The 17078-nt window shown below is 41.5% G+C and overlaps 2 protein-coding genes across 3 annotated transcripts in view; both read left to right on the forward strand.

Moving 5' to 3' along the window:
* The window catches only part of tet1 (tet methylcytosine dioxygenase 1), a 31460-nt gene extending 24383 nt beyond the window's left edge, over positions 1-7077 (forward strand). For both annotated transcript variants that reach the window (XM_035605183.2, XM_035605185.2), the window contains exons 4-12: positions 326-416; positions 1331-1424; positions 1903-2111; positions 2203-2353; positions 2711-2800; positions 2952-3089; positions 3232-3408; positions 3580-3724; positions 3843-7077. In XM_035605183.2, coding sequence (XP_035461076.2) covers positions 326-416; positions 1331-1424; positions 1903-2111; positions 2203-2353; positions 2711-2800; positions 2952-3089; positions 3232-3408; positions 3580-3724; positions 3843-4900 — 2153 coding nt within the window. In that variant the 3' untranslated portion in view covers positions 4901-7077. The remainder of the gene's footprint in view (positions 1-325; positions 417-1330; positions 1425-1902; positions 2112-2202; positions 2354-2710; positions 2801-2951; positions 3090-3231; positions 3409-3579; positions 3725-3842) is intronic.
* A 2669-nt stretch (positions 7078-9746) lies between these two features.
* On the forward strand, positions 9747-17038 carry eif4e1c (eukaryotic translation initiation factor 4E family member 1c). The gene is made up of 7 exons (XM_035605189.2): positions 9747-9884; positions 11295-11380; positions 14338-14433; positions 14822-14885; positions 15000-15113; positions 15254-15393; positions 15848-17038. Exons 1-7 carry the CDS (start codon positions 9867-9869, stop codon positions 15960-15962), a joined length of 633 nt encoding a protein of 210 aa, XP_035461082.2. The 5' UTR covers positions 9747-9866; the 3' UTR covers positions 15963-17038.
* The last annotated feature ends 40 nt before the right edge of the window (positions 17039-17078 follow it).

Below are 17078 nucleotides of genomic sequence, written 5' to 3' on the forward strand. Positions count from 1 at the left end.
ACACACAAACACACACACACACACACTAGCTGCGTCCTATTTCAAGGGCCAATTCAAGCAAAAGGAGGCTGCATTTCTCTCCTCCTTATTTGGAGGAGGCTTTGCAATGCTTTGTGGAGCCTTGTTGAGCCAGTATGATCCTTTATGAAGAATATGAAGAATATGTTTGATCAGGGTTTTTTCTCAAAAACATGTCGGCATCTCAGTGGAGTCAAACTTGTGGCCCGCCTCTGATGGCCTTTGTCCTTTTAGCAGAACAGTCCTACACTCTATAAAGTTGCTTTGATATCCAATAGATCAATTTTTTTGCTTCTTTTTTCTACAGACCAAATCATTGAAAAGGAGGAAGGCCCTTACTATACTCACCTTGGGGCAGGACCTAGTGTTGCTGCAGTGAGGGAACTGATGGAGAACAGGTAGAGTGACTCTGTTTACACTGTGCATGTATGTGCGGGTGTGTTTACTACCAAACACGAGAGCCTGCTAGTCAACCACAGGCTTGGTGGAATCGGGCGGGTCACAGCCAAACAGTCTGTCATTAGAAGGAAGCATTGCTGAGCCAGCTCAACACGTGCACACTCCGTGTCAGCAACACACACATGTTCACACAACACACACAGCATGTTGAAACAGGAAACCCCTTGAGCTGAGACGAGGGGCCGTAAACTGAGATGACAGCCTGTTTGAAACGACTCGAAGTCCATCACAGCCGCTCTTAACGGAAAAACTTGAGTCTGCAGTTAAAGTTTTTCACTTATAAATGCATTTTTAATTTAATCAATTTGAGTGTCTGCTCTGTACTGAACAGTGTGGACTACTGTGCGGTGCTTACTACTGTACACTTAATACAGTTTGTACATTTTATTGATTTCCGGCTTGGGCACGAATGTTTGATCAGTTGATCACAGTTTATATTATATTAAGTTCCATTATTCACCATTAAATAAACGTTTGGTAAATGACTTAGAAAACACTATTATTTTATATCATTACAATTGCCTTCTATTATGTTGTCACAATTTATCTATGCATACTCCAGCCTCTACATACTGAATGGGTGAAGCTGGAGGAGTTAGAGTTGTCATATTAATGAACAGTTTTATCTGCTCATGGCTACATATTTGTGTGTTATAAACCACATATTTGAGTTCATATACTGCTTATGAATTCTACCTATATTTTTGGTCCTGCTGAAGGATGCATGTTGCCATCAGGTCTGGGTGAAAATGAAAAACTGTATGATACTGTATGTGTTGTCAGTTATATATTCTCTTGTGATTAATGGCGTAAATTGACTGTTTGTCTGGTGTCTGTTGTGTACACGTCACAGGTACGGTGCCAAAGGAAATGCAGTCAGGGTGGAAGTTGTTGTTTATACTGGGAAAGAAGGAAAGAGCTCCCAGGGGTGTCCAATAGCTAAATGGGTATGTGGATGGTGTTTGTGCTAGTATCATAAATCTCTTCAATGTGTGTGTTGTTTTTTTGTGGATACCACCGTAGTCTATTTAGGGGGCAGAGATGAAAGTTACCCCCAAGATTCTCACCCTTACTGCAACCACAGCAAACTCTTTCCTGCCCCTCAAGCATGGAACATTTATTTCGGTCCACATAAACAATGTCCGCAAGAAATTTGATACAAAACAAATAAAGCAATTGGGTAACAGAAAATAAATAAAGCAAAACTAAACCTAAACATGACTGTTTTTAATCTATTGCCGTAAAAGCCCTATATTGTGGTTTGGTGGGTCAAGGGATACATCATTTTGTCATGTTTTAAAGCATGCTTGTTTTGCTGTACTTTTCACAGTGCAATCAATCATCTATTATTACCTGCTTGTTTACTGTGTGTGTGTGTGTGTGTGTGTGTGTGTGTTTGTGTGTGTGTGCACTATCATCTGACAGGTGATCCGGCGCGGCAGCGAAGAGGAGAAGCTGCTGTGTTTGGTCCGCCAGAGGCCAGGGCACTTCTGCGAGTCTGCCGTGTTGGTGATCCTTATCCTGGCTTGGGAGGGAGTCCCTCGGCCCGTGGCAGACCATCTCTACCGGGACCTCACAGAGACACTTTTTAAACACGGCTCCCCCACCAGCCGCCGCTGTGCCCTCAATGAAGAGTGAGTACCTCTTATTTTGTTTCTCCAGTGACAACACTTCTCCCAGCTTTGAAGGCTTCCTTATCTTCCTCCCTCCTCTTCATCTCCACAGTCGCACATGTGCATGCCAGGGTCTGGACCCAGACACATGTGGAGCTTCGTTTTCCTTTGGCTGCTCCTGGAGTATGTATTTCAATGGCTGTAAGTTTGCGCGCAGTAAAGTGCCCCGCAAGTTTCGGCTGCTTGGAGACTCCCAGGAGGAGGTGAGGGAGTAGATAACTTGCAAAAATCCTGGATGATCATCTATTGCAATCTTCATTTCTAGTGGTGTTATGTTGATGTGAGAGGATGTTTTCTGTATAATTAGTACATTAGCTCTTTGTTATTATGTTTAGTTTTGAAGGCATTGGGTCAATTTTTTGTGTAAGTTGTATAAGACCAATTCTGTTGCTCCTCTGCTTTTTATTTACTAAAATGAAAAACCTAGTTTAACAAATCTTTGCCAAGCGTTTTACCTTCAAGTAGCTAATGATGAACGATGACAATCCCAGCTTTAACGAAGGACATTATTTTAGACCACGTTATTCACACCAAAACTAAAATCTGTTTATTGATTTTAGGAGGAGAAAATACAGAGCAACCTACAGAGTCTCGCCACTGACCTCGCACCACTCTACAAAAGACTGGCTCCAGAGGCCTTCCAAAACCAGGTATGAAACAGTCACTCTTTTTTTAGTTGACATGCACTCAAAGACTAGAGAATGTACTCTTAGGCTTTTACAAGAAATCTTTCCTCAAATCTTTTACCATCACCACCACTAACCAGAGTCTTCTCATGTCTTGTCCTTTCACTCGTCACAGGTGGAACATGAGGAGGCAGGGGACGGGTGCCGGCTGGGAATAAGGAATGGACGTCCGTTTTCTGGGGTCACTGCCTGTGTGGATTTCTGTGCTCACGCTCACAAGGACACTCACAACATGAATAACGGCAGCACTGTGGTAAGCAAACGATGAATACGCACCCCCCAACCTATTTCAAAGGTCATTGTTTTTTGTTTAGGTCCAGTCTCTGGGTTTATTGATTGAGAATTGCCTGCTGTTTGGTTGACCAGCTTTCCTTTTTGTCTGTGTCCTTTTTCAGGTTTGCACATTAACCAAGGAAGATAATCGTGCTGTGCGTAACGTACCAGAAGACGAGCAGCTCCATGTTCTGCCACTTTACAAGATCTCTGAAAGGGACGAGTTTGGTCAGGTTGAGGGCCAGTGGGCCAAAATCAGAACTGGTGCTCTGCAAGTTCTTTCTTCCTTTCCCCGAGAGGTGAGGGAACAGGGGACCAGCTGTTGCTATTTTTATTTTGTTGTTTTTTTAATTTTCTTTCCAACTGCACCATCAGTTTTTTGAGGGCTGTGTTTCAAAAAATGCTGAACAAAAACAATTTTTTTTATAGTGTTTTAAATCATTAATATATATTCTTTTGTTATTTATCAGGTGCGTCTACTGGCTGAACCAGTGAAATCAGCCCGTAAGATTAGGCAAGAAGCTCGTATGAAGGCTCAAGCTGAGAAACTGAACAAGAAGCTCGGGCTGACTCCTCTCACTCCTGGGAAAGTCAAAAGCGAAACCCCCAAACAAGGTAGTAAATCCAACTCTCTGGTCATGCTTTGAAAATTATTTTGATAAGTTAAAAAAGTTAATCTTTTTTTATGATCACGTCTGTGCTTTAGAGATACATGTGTTTTCCTCATCCACAGAGCCACCGGGCTACTACGGCTCGTACAGACTTCCACCCAGACCTGCCAGTGTTGGAAGGTATCTACCTGAGAGGAACCAGCACAGCACTTACAACCAGAGCACCAGCAACTACCCCACTTCAGGGGCAGGGGACACCCCACAGAGGGAGGTTATCTACCCCGACCACCCCAGCCGGCCTGGCCTCCAGTTCGGACAGAATGGCTCAGCTCTCAGTAATAAGACAATGAGTGAGAGCGTGAATGGTTACTCTCCGACATCGGGTGAACGGAGTGTTCAGCCAGAGCTTATACCTCCACATAATGCCCTTAGTGACTATCCCTCTACTTTTAAAACTGAGCCCAACGAGGTGCACTGCTCTCCTCTGCGCAGACCCTCCCCCTGTGGGAGTGCTCCTCCTTCCTCCTCATTCTCTCCGACACCTACCTCTGAGGGCCTCTTCAGCAGGCTCAACGGACTCCACAGGGCTGCAGGAGATGTCGCGGCAGAGGTCAGGGGTCATGGCCTCCCTCCGCTCTCATCTCTTCCCCTCCCCCTACAAGCTCCCCAACATGAACACGAGGAAATTAAACAGGAGGAGGTGTGGTCAGACAGCGAGCACAACTTCATGGACCACGACATAGGCGGAGTCGCTGTGGCACCGTCACACGGCTCCATCCTGATAGAGTGTGCCCGGCGGGAGCTCCACGCCACCACCCCCATCCTCAGGCCAAACCGCAGCCACCCCACCCGCATCTCCCTCGTATTCTACCAGCACAAGTCTCTAAATGAGCCCGGCCACGGGATGGCTATGTGGGATGCCAAAATGGCCAAGAGGGAGCGGGAGAGGGAGGAGGAGGCCGAGAGATTAAGGATGGAGGAAAGCCTTGGCAGCGCGGGGAAGAACGGCACAGGTGGAGGTGTGGAGCTGGAGGAGGAGACAGGGAGGGAGGCAGAGGAGAAAAGGAGGATCGTAAATGTCCCAACACGCCAAGCATGGACTCTCCCGAGGGATGGTGTCATCACCATGGCCCCGTATGCTCTTACTCAAGTGACAGGCCCCTACAATCGCTGGACTTAGTCGAAATTTTTAAACACGCACACACACACACACACACACACACACACACACACAACTCCTACACCCTACGCTTCTGCCTTACCTCAACCAACTTTAAAATGCTACTCTCATTTTTACGTCGTTTTCATTGTGCTTTTCTAATCCCTTTGTTCACTTTGTCCTTCTTCTTCTTCTTCTTGGCCTTCGAAGTGATGAAGAAGACCAAAGTTTGTTGGCTTTTTAACTGTGAGTTTCGGTGTTGGTTTTTATTATAAAGATATGGTGCTTTGAAGCATTTTAAAGGCGTTTTTAAACTGGTTTTGTATACACGACTAAGAACAAAAAAGATGTGATTATTTATTGTGATCATAACAATTTCTATTTAATTCCTGGTGCAAGCCTGTTTACTGCAAGAATTCTATGATAACCTGCATTATGTGTTGACACTCGGATCGTTTGATTTACAGTACGACTACGCTCTTTATTTCAGCCAATAGTTCCCTTTTCACAAGTTGAATCTTGTTGGCTTTGACATTGGTGCCATTTTCACTGTAACATTGGTTAGGCATACGCATTACACCACAGAAAACAAGACTAATATTGTGCATATATTTACGACAGATTGACACATGTAGCATTGTGCTTTTCTTTCTGCTGCTGCTGACTTCTGCTGGCAGTGGATGAAAGGAAAGTTCTTGTTTGGTTTGTTGTTTTGTTTGTTTTCTCTATGTCTGAATGGTTTGTCTTTAATTCACAGATATGTATGGCATATTAAGAAGCACTTTTTTATTTTCCTAAACTTAACTTGAAAAAGGTCCCAAACCGTAGGCCTGCATATGTATGTACAGATAGAGATATATATGACAGCTAAGCATGAACCCTGTTTTATTTTTACAGTTAGGAAATTCTAAACTTAGCAGAATGAGGAATCAAAAAATGCCGCAACAGTGGAGTGCTTATCATTATTGGCACTTAACTTATGTCAAACTTCTGGAAAAGGAATTCAAAAGTCTTGAATCATGTGTGATAATAGGATTTCAAAAACTTACTGTACATTTTAAAGGTGCTAACGAGTCCTTCATCTTCTCTTCAAATCACCAAGTGTCAGACATATTAACAAAATATTCTATCTATTTCTATGTTTGCTTCCTCTCTGCTTTTGTTGGAAAACCACTCAAATATCAGATCCAACACGGACACTTGCCTAAGACAATTTCGGGTGCTCGACCCTTGTGAAGACTTTGTTTACAGATAGCTTTTTTACAGGGTCTGAATAGGGGGGTTGTTGTCAACTCCTGGTGAATCAGGTTTTTTTTACCCATGAAAGAGAAGCTTTTCATCAGTGAAATTCCAGCAAAACCGATATACTGATATTCAGACTAACACTGGTGGTATAACATTTCCTATGAGAAATTGTAGGTCTTTTACACACTTTGACTTCATTTTGGTGCTTAGAAGACAAGATGTCATGGTGCATGCCTTTGACGTAACCTGGTTTTATATTCTCAACAGTGTTGGCATGGTGCTTTTTTAAATCTCAGCACACACTGATCTGATATATGATTCAATACAAAGGGTAGATTCGTAATTTCTCTGGAGGATTACTGGCGAACATAATAAAGATTGGGGGGTGGTATCTCACCATTAATCAACATGCTTTTCATGGATCAGTAAAAAGGCAAATTATTGTCACAGATTAGCGTCTATAGCTCATATGTCTTCCACAGGTAATACCAACCCTCCAGCAATTATCAAAACTCTCAACATACACACAAACTGAGATGAATGTAAACAGTTTTTAAATCAGTTTATTTAGAAGGAGTATTTTTGCATATCACATGGCAAAGTTACAGTTTTAAATGTTTTACTGTGGGACATTCTCAGTCCACATTCAAAGTATTTGTATCAGCAAGGAACTAACAACTAGCACCAGCATTCAGAAATCTGAAGAAAAAAAAGAGAAAAAAAACTTAAGTAGAAAATGTGTAAATATTTAGGAGAACCATATTGTTTTTACTGTACTGTTAATGGTGTTTAGACAATGGATGATCTTGCTTATTTTGAAACTGAAATACTGTATGTTACTGAAAGGGTATCCAGTTTAGACTTGAGAAGAGACTAAATTTAGCATTCCTTCTATGGATGGCTGATCTCTTTCGGGATTGTGAAATAAAGTCATATTTATATTTTGGACCTGATCCTGATTTCCTCTGTCCTGATTTACTGTATGTGTGTGTGTGTGTGTGTGCGTGTGTGCGTGATAAAGATGAAGAGCCAGTTAACGATTTAGTTCAGTTACATGTGAAGTAATGTGAATTATTTTAAATAATTTAACCCTTCCATTAAAATAACTGACTTGAAGTAGGCTGATCTTTTAACAAACAAACATAACATGTTTTATTGCTTCCTCTTTATTCAAAAAGCCTATTTCTCTCTCCTTTTTTTAAAAATCCTGAATATCTCACACTCACACAGTGAATGACTCACTTCTAGGTAATTTCAGTTGAGATGAATCACTACTTGTTTTTGTACAGTTTCATACAGAACTATTAATATGATGTTTTTTCTATCATCATTGAGGATATAAGAAAACCATCTGCTTCTGACTCAGTGAGATGACTCACTTAACTTGAACAAATATAATAGAGCATCCGTTTTATCAAATCTAAAGAAACTGCACCAAATGTATTACCATAATCTCACAACCCAAGCAGTTTAAGAAATAGTATTGAGATTGAATCAACATGCTGAGCTCAACTGTTTGTCTCTGGACATTGAATCTGAAAAGTTATTTGTACTTTGTGTATGTCAATGTTTTTAAGTTTAGTAAACATGACTTTATCACACTGGATCATTCAATATTTTCTTTTTAAAAACAGTTTCACAGTTCTGTCTGTTCTGATAAATGTTAACTGGACAAGAACTGGTAATTGGTGATCCAACTTTTTCTCTACTGATGCCGAGTCCTGTGCTTCAACCACTAGATGTCCCTGGACTTTCTTCCTGTCCATCCGCCTGCTCACCCCTTTTTCATTTTCAGTCTCCTGAGCTTCCCTTTCCCGCTTACACACTTATTCTGTCTTTCCCTCGTCTGCCCACGAGTATTTAAACCCAGGCTTTGCACACGGTCCTTGCTTGTCTCTGGGTGTATACTGATGTACCTGCTACCTGTGTGTACTAATCTGTGGTTTCTGCCTACCCGCTCGTCCATCCAGGTTATTTGCCATTAACATTCCATCACTCTGTCCGCCTGCTTGTGTGTCTGCACTTGTGTCACCAGCCCTTAACAAATGCATAAAAACATGCAGATACCTGTCAAGAGCATCAGTTAATGTTCACGTCAAACATCGGGGCGGAAATGCTGTCTCAGCTACTTTTTTGACCGTGGCATGATTGCTAGTGCCAGACAGGCTGGTTTGAGTATTTTTTAAACTGCTGATCTCCTGGTATTTTCACACACAAGTTTCTAGACTTTACTTACTCAGAATGGTGCGAAAAACAGTATCGGCGAGCTGCAGTTCTGCAGACAGAAACACCTCAGAGGTCGGAGGAGAATGGCCAGACTTGTTGGGCCCTTTAGTACCAATCAATCATGGTTGAGATAAACTAGAAGCTAGAAAGCTTTCATAGTACAGGGAAATTAGGTGCTACTTCTAAAAAACAGGGCAAAATTATTTTAAATAGGTCTTAAATCCAACAAAAGACACAACCAATAAATACACACTTTAAAATAGAAGAGTGGTTACCTGTTAGTTATTGCACAGAATTGATATTGCACTTAAAAATGATGTAATGCCACAGCTTACCTGAGTATTGTTGATGACCATGTGTCCTCACAAAACAAAAGTAATCTCAAAATGGTTTCCTGAACATGAAAATTTGTTCAGTGTACTTCAAAGGCCAGAATCAGAATCCAGTAGAATACCTTTGGAATGTGGTAGAACAGCAGATTGGCAAAAATCATCAGATGTAATCGTGTCAAATTAATGTTTGACAACAGGTTGTGGAATCCAACCTTGAAGGATTGAGGCTGTTTTGAGAGCAAAAGGAGGCCCTAACCAATATTGGTAGGGTCTTTGTAATTAAGTGCTTGGTGATTGTGTATTCAAACTGCTGTAAAGGTTCAGATCACAGCTCTCGCCTTCAGCCCTGGATCACCTCCACTGCTCAAATACCCGATACTGACATATTTGGCATGACCACCTTCACCTCAGCGTACCAGTTTAAAGGTCTCATCGGGATAAACAAGCAAGTTGTTTCACAACAGGCAAATGCATCATTGGCCCCAAAAAGTAAAACACATCTGAAGCAAAAAGATCCCGAGTGCACAACTGTTGAAATGAGACCTGACAGCCGAGGCCGTCTTCGTTTACAGTGACTGAACAGCCAGCGGAAACGGAGTAGGAGAAACTGGACTACGGGAGAACATGGTCAGGTTAGATTTAAATGTACTGTATGTGCATGTGTCTGCCGGTCTCGTAAGGTCATAAGGTCTTGTAAGAGTCTTGTAGGGGTCTTGTAGGGGTCTTGTAGGGGTCTGGTGACATACACAGGCATAGGTCAGGTTAAAAACTTCTCTCACTGAATTGCCAGTGGCAGAGAGGGGGTTCCTGTACACACGAAGCAAAGTTGCACTTCCACAATGTTAAAAAAAAACGTCTGCATATTTATTGCTATTAAATATAATTATTATTGTTATTCTCACAATTATTATTTTTTTCTTGCAATTCGTATATTTCACATTTATTTGTGTGGATATTGTATATGTTTTTAAAGTGTGCCGTGTGAAACGTGCTGCTGTTACACAATAAATTAACGATCTATCTATCTATCTATCCATCCATCCATCCATCTATAATGGACCTAGACATTTCTTGGTTTCCATGTCACCCTCCCTGACGTGGACTGATGCGGCTTCCGTAGCAGTGTGAGTAGTCGGGCAGTGACGCAGAAGCGCCGAACGGGCAGAACTCTACTAACTGACAAGATGGCGACATCGGAGCCGGTAAGAGAGACAAGAGGGAACTGGGGGAGAAAGAAAACGAGAAACCGACCACTGTGCACTGGGAGATTCTCCGCACCTTCGCCGTCCCCGGCGGCCTCGTTACACGGCCGTCGCTTCTTTGCAACGACGCCTGGTGTACATTCGTTTAAATTTTGTTGCGCGAGAATTATCGCAGTTTCCGTTGACAGATGTGTCTGTTTTGGCCGCGGGTCAGCAGCTAGCGTTAGCATGCTAAGGCAATGCGATGCATGAGACCGTGGGCAGGGAGGGGACCGGCGGCTAGCACGTCGCTCATTCAAACTCCTGCCAATCGTTACACATCTTCTTTTCTTTCTTTTTTCTCTCTGCTTCGACGCGAGTGGACGTGGCGCGGTGGATTCGACCGAGCCGCCCCGCACCTTGAACCGCTCTCGCTGTGATATCAGTTATTAGCATTTTTGACAATCTGGACACGTGTGTTTCCAGCTCGGAGCTAGCTTAGCACGCCTGGCACGTTACCTTGCCTCACTGCACGGTTGACGTAGATCTTAAGTCAGGCTCTGGATCCCCTCTTGTCTGCCAGCCTCGAGCCAGCTGCTCTCCGTGACATCTTCTGTGAGGCTGTAGAGATGGACCCCAGTGTCTCGTAGTTAAGTTAGTCGATGGTATCATGTGGTATTTAAAGGTTTCATAGCCGTAGATTAGCACTTTGACATTGCTTTTAGCAATGAAAAGTGCTCTTTAAATAACATGTATTATTATTATTATTATCATTATTATTATTAATAAAGATAATTGCAATGTTTATGCAGCAAGGAGCAGTTTACACAGGTCACGTCCTCGTCATGTTGACCTCAAGACCTAATTTAAGATGCACTGTGATATTAATAGAGGGGAAACTATTAGTCAGTCGATCCACAGAAAAATGAACGCTGATAATCAATTTTACATTTCAATCTTCAATCGAAATGTGTGTTAAAAAAAGAATCCAAACGAGCCAGATTCTCAAAAGATAGCACTTGTGGGTTTTCTTTGGTCACGAATGGCAAACTGAATGAACTCGTGGTTTAACTCCTGGACAGTTGCTTGGACAATTGAAAACATTATCTTTGCTTCTGTAAATATGCGAGGGGAAAAAATTATTGATGGAAAGGTAATTGCTAGATTTATTGACAAAAGAAAACGATCATCAGTTGCAGCCCTAAACCTGAAAATACAAAGCCTCGTCTAGTCACCAGACTGGAAAAATGTGTCTCCCACATCTCATCTTTGCCCAAAGCCTGTGCTAACTGCACTTTTTATGAAGGTGATCGAAGGACATGCAGCAATGAGATTTGACAAACAAAATCTGATTATTTAGCTCCATGTGAATACGTGACTGTCTTTTTGTTTTCAAAAAAGTTATACAATGTCTTTTTTTGTCTCTTACAGAAAGCACCTGAAACTGAAGATCAACCGACTGAAAGCCAAGTCGTTGCGAACCCTGAGCAGTATATCAAGCACCCCTTGCAAAACAGGTGAAAATACAAAATAATAAACGGCTGCTGTGTTTGGCACATGCTCAGCTACTTGTATTTTTTTTTTAAATTTTGGTCTAAGATGGACACATGATGATGATGACCAAAATGACGGGACTGAGGTTATTTATCAGAGAGAAACTCTTTATGGAACACAACAGGGAGGAAAGACGTTCAGTTTAAAACAAGCAATAATATGATTCATGTCAAAGGCAGTGAAACCAAATTGTCCCATTTAAAATAATGTAAAATTACTCTCCCCTTTTAGAATAACCTCAAAAATTAATTGATTGCTGTCCATGTTAACATATTTATTGATTAAGTAGCTTATTAAACAGAATTACACCACTGTATTTTTTCACTGAAGAGCATATTTCATCTTTGTCTTGTTTGGGGGGAGGTCCTCACTTTGGCCATTGCTCTTTGATCCCATAAAGATGTCATCTGCTAATTTTGGAGAGCTTGAATGTTTGTCACTGCCATGGCTTTTTAACTCAAAGTCCTTAGACTCCTTACAGTGTCTGAGTAGAGGATATTGTTGGAATCTTTTTTGTTGAAAACAATCCCTGTGTAGAGAACAAGGTCAAATTCCGTCTCTACAGAGACTCTGAGGACGTGTGATAACCGATTCATGCGTTAACCTGTGTAAGCCTACTGCATGAATGTATTTTTAGTGAAATGTTTTTTAGCACCATAGTGAACCTAAATGATCAGAAATCTAACATCTGGGGAATATTAGCATTTTTGTGTGTGTGCCATAGTAAGGAAAAGAGTCTCAAAATCATCAGTGTAAAAAATGTACAGGTAAAATAGTGGCATGTAAGTGGTGGCTGTTCTGCTTCCTACTCTGAATGTTAGTGTTGCAGGCGTTGTTCACCATGTGTTTAGAAATGTGATCATAGTTCTGTGGTGGTTACAACCTATTCAGGAAATGCTGAATAGTTCACCTAGTAAGTCGCTTTCTAGGCCATTCTGCTTATTCAGCCCAGCTTCAGGGGCCAAGGTTGTTCACCCCTGCTGCTCTCGTCTGGCCCATGTTATCCTGACCTTCTGCTTTCAGGTGCCCTAGATTTTATTTGCACATATTGTGGACCGTGTGCCGTGATGCTTCCACTGCAACGCTCTTAATGGTGGATGTCTCTGTTAGAGAGCTAGTTGTCAACGTCTGTCTTGTTCACTTGCGGTTTGTAACCATAAGGATGTACTGGTGAATTATATGGGATTTGTTATACATATGTTGTAACTTTTGTCGCCGTTATTCAATGAGTATAAAGATTATAAACACAAAACAGGTGAAGTTCTGATTAGGGCTGAACGATTTGGGGAAAATATGGAATTGCGATTTTTTTTTAACAGATATTGCGATTGTGACTTGATTTGCGATAATAATTAGCACGCACACACTGACAGAGAGCGAGATGTGTTGAAGAGGAGAATTGGAGAGAGCTCTCTCTCTGTTAGCAGTCTGTCTCTTTAACGAGGGAATAGTCGTGGCGTTCGTCACCTCACGGTGCTCCGTAAGACGTTGTCATACGGAGTAACAGTCTCAAACAACTCGTGTGGTTCTGTGTTCGTCACTTCTTTCTCTGATTGTTGGCCGTATACTCGTCATGTAGCTGCTGTGGCGCTACATTCGCTCGCGTATCACGTGACCCGTGGAATCGCGTCCCATGCGGTTAGAAAATCACGTTTTATCATATCGCGATATTATCGCAAATGCAATTAATCGTTCAGCCCTAGTTCAAACTAACTAGCACTGAGCACTTTAAATACAAGTCGAAAGTTCACAGTATTGATATATTTGCTTTTAATTTTTTTTAAAAGTTATGTTATCACTCCTGTGTTCTGTGAAGGTGTGCACACAGATGGATTTGCACAGGATGCGCAGCTCTCTTACCTCGCTGTAACATAAGTAGACATGTTGATCACTTTCAAGTGTCAAATCATGCAACATTACTTTTATATGCCACTGAAATAGAAGGGAAACTTTTTTCAGTCTGTTGAAAAGCCTACTGCTTCTTTCAGCCACTCACTTAATCCTTGTTTAGTGTCTCCACTTGTGTTGCCTTTATTTCACAACATGAGCCCACAGTAAGCTACGGTAGCTCCACCTGTGTTTGGTAATCCAGCGCCAAGTCCACGCCCGAGGAGAACTGGAGCAAGATTTGAAAAACTATTTGAAATGGTCCATCATATATTAAATCCGGCAACATTGAGTGGCGTATGAGGAGCAGGGCTCACAATAAATCCATTGACTGTCTGCCATGTTTTTTTTACAAATTAAGGCATGTACACAATCTGTGTGTCCTCAGCTGGGTTCACCAGAGCAGAGCCGACCCGTCTCTACACCCATGTCGTGTTGCTATAGGGCACAAGTGTAGTTTCATCCTCTGATTTGTCTTTGTACAATGTATTAATATCTGTGTTTATGGCACATGGGTCAGGTCGATGGTCGGTTACTGCTGCTGGGTGGGTGCGGGTGGGTGCACGGGGTTCAGCTGGTGTCCTCCCAATGCCCCCATCCCTCCCTTGCTAGCCCCTTCCTGGGAATAGATGAAAGAATAACAGCACCCGTCATAAACAAAGGCTGCATTTGTAGTGATTCTGATGGCCGGCTTTCTCTCTCCTTTTGCATTGATGTGCTTGCTCAGTTGTGCGTTGTTGTGAAATTGGGCCGTGTATCTGTGGTTTTAGGATTCCGGATTTCTGTTTGAAGTTTATTTAGTTTTTCGTCTAAAATCACCTCAAGCAAATGCGTTTTTAGACATTTCCTCATTCTAGTGAAACCTCGCTGAAATTTTCCTGATTTAGTTTTGTTGTTTGTTTTTCCAGTTTAAGAAATAATTGCATTCTTTTCTGTTAAATAAAGATTAAGATTAATAAGATTAAATATTTTAAATCTGTCATTTGTACCTATGGATACTCACTGTGTTGGTTCTTGTCTTCCCCTCCCTCAGATGGGCCCTTTGGTATTTCAAAAACGACAAGAGCAAAAGCTGGACAGAGAACTTGCGTCTCATTTCCAAGTTTGACACAGTGGAAGACTTTTGGGCGTAAGTTCTCTCTAAGTATCTTACATGTAATTATGATTTTCTCACTTTATAGAGGTTTTAGGTGGAGTTATTCAGAAGAATTGTGAAACGTAATTGTCTTTAGATCCGCATAAGAAGCATCTGCAATATATGATATTGTCATATCTATTGTTTACTTGATATGAAAAAAGATTCAAATGCCCAAAAGCGCTGAAGCCACTCAAGTGTAAAAGTACTGTATAATATCTAAATTGTAACAGTTTCTGAAATATATGCCAGCTTTTATATAGAAGCGACTGGCACCTTTTCATAGACTTGTCTGAGATTTCTCCAATTCAAATGCTTGTGTAACATTTTGCATTCTTCACTGTACCTTTAATCTGAACCTGTGTTTTTTTCCTTTTTACAGATTATACAACCACATACAGCAACCAAGCAAACTTGGCTTTGGCTGTGATTATTGCTTATTTAAGGTAAGGGTTTTCTCATTGCAGCTCACTGCAAATTCATGTCAATGCTACAGTTTGAAGAAACCATTTTGCTTCTCGTTTTTTCTTAAAGAAGTATTTGATAATGTTGTGTGTTAGGATGGGATTAAGCCCATGTGGGAGGACGACAGGAACAAGCTGGGAGGCCGATGGCTGATGACTCTCAATAAACAACAGAGACACAACGACCTTGATCGCTACTGGATGGAGACGGTAAGACCACAGTTTCTATTGAATTGCTAAACAAACCAACAGTGTCATATGCTTCTCCAACCAAATGATGCCCGGGAAGGATGACCCCAACAAATGGAAATGTATAATTCATGTAGTGCATCATGTTTTGTGTTTTACAGCTCTTGTGTTTAGTTGGCGAGTCGTTTGATGAGGCAAGTGAAGATGTGTGTGGTGCCGTGGTCAACGTCAGACCCAAAGGTGACAAAATAGCCATCTGGACGAGCAACTGCCAAAACAGGGATGCCATCATGACGATAGGGTGAGTAGTAAAGTCACCCTGTCAACAGGAAATAATGCAAAAAGATACATAGATTGGGCAATTTCAGTTGACCACTAGATGGTGACACTAAAGCTGCTTTCAGACATGCACTGAAGTCCGGACATTTCCCTGAATTTTTCCGGAGGGGCTGTATGTGAGAAAGTAAATGTTGCTGCGGACGTTGTTCGAAACTTTTCCTGCCAACCCCCAAGTCAAATTTCCGTAAAATGTCTGAGTGAGACCAGTGGGCGCTCTACCCGGGCGCCGCCCAACGCCTGAATGTTCTGGACATGCTCCTGCTGTTGTGAAAGCATCTTACTCGAACAATCTCCTGCTGCGATCGTCATATGTGCACAGCAAACTCCAGAAAATGTCTGGACCCAGTTTTCATGTCAGCTTGAGCTTAGCATGAGTCTTCACACAGTCATTCAACCTCTATCTTGTGTTTCCACAGGCAAAATTACAAAGAGCGCCTGAACATCTCCATCAAAGCCTTGATCGGCTACCAGTCACATGACGACACCTCCAGCAAGAGCGGATCCACCACCAAGAACATGTACACCGTTTGAACGACCCCTGTTTCAACTTGCTGTAGATTTAAACAATTACCAATCCGCATCATCATATTAATAATTTTTTTTGAGTTGTCAACTACTGTAGTGTCCTTTCCTTTTACTGAGAAGAGAATCATTCATAGTGTGTACAGTTGGAGCCTCCCCCGAAAATGAGATATCAGTGGAGTGGTTTTCATGAATAGGAGGAGGCTGGAAAGGAGAAGAGCATTTGGATGGAGATGTTGTACATGAGCATCAGCAAGAGACCACAAAGGATAACCTTTTTACAATTGAAAAGTAATAATACCAGTGACCTCCCCTAGCTTAAGTGAGAACAAGCTTTTTTCTGAACTGTCAAATGGCTTTACGTTGCAAAAAACAAAAAGAGAAGTTTCCTAATGATAAAGCCTTGTGTTTTTCTCACTCCTTACAAAAAGTGTTCCTCACCTCACAGGAAAATATGGTAGGCAACTTATCCTTTCACGGAACAAATTTTAAAGGCAATTTTAACTTGATTTATCCAGAAGTGTTAAGCATGAGTTAGACTCTCAGACGCACCCGTTTGAAGAATGTAGAGTATCTTGAAAGTTCGTAAAAAGCTGTGGTCCCACTCCAAAGTGTAGGGTTTGGATTGAGGCCACTTATTGTTTCAGCCATGCTGGAATTGTGGAATATTGCTTGTATTACTATAACATTTTTTTCTTCTTCCCCTTACATTTATTTATAATGTATTCATTGCAGTTGAACTAATTAGTTAAGACAACCATGAAATTCGTGTTTTTTCAAATTTGTTATTTTTTTCTTTTTTGTTATTGAGGTTAATAATGTGGACTACTGCATATAGATGACATTTTTTACAGTGTACCATACAGTAAAGATGCTGACAGACTTAGGTGTGCTTTTCACTGTTTTCTTCCTAACAAAAACTGTAGATAATATCGCACTCCTCTCTCGGTTGATGCATAGGAAAGATGATATTCATTGTGAAATGACTGCTCATAATGTATCTTTATTATCTGTAATTCCAGGATGTATATTACCTTCTTTCAAGTAAAGGTTAAGTGCTTTGCATTAAAACCAGAACCACGTTGCCTCGTTTTGTGAGAATTTTATAGTCTCACAGTGTCTGCA

Source organism: Scophthalmus maximus, chromosome 10 (genome assembly GCF_022379125.1).
Source record: "Scophthalmus maximus strain ysfricsl-2021 chromosome 10, ASM2237912v1, whole genome shotgun sequence".
Lineage (NCBI taxonomy): Eukaryota > Metazoa > Chordata > Actinopteri > Pleuronectiformes > Scophthalmidae > Scophthalmus > Scophthalmus maximus.

What these genes read in the sequence shown, in the direction of transcription:
- eif4e1c (XM_035605189.2), top strand. An exon ending in GTGATTATTGCTTATTTAAG is followed by an intron (nt 14,886 to 14,999) that starts GTAAGGGTTTTC and finishes GTTGTGTGTTAG; the next exon opens with GATGGGATTAAGCCCATGTG. An exon ending in ATCGCTACTGGATGGAGACG is followed by an intron (nt 15,114 to 15,253) that starts GTAAGACCACAG and finishes TGTGTTTTACAG; the next exon opens with CTCTTGTGTTTAGTTGGCGA.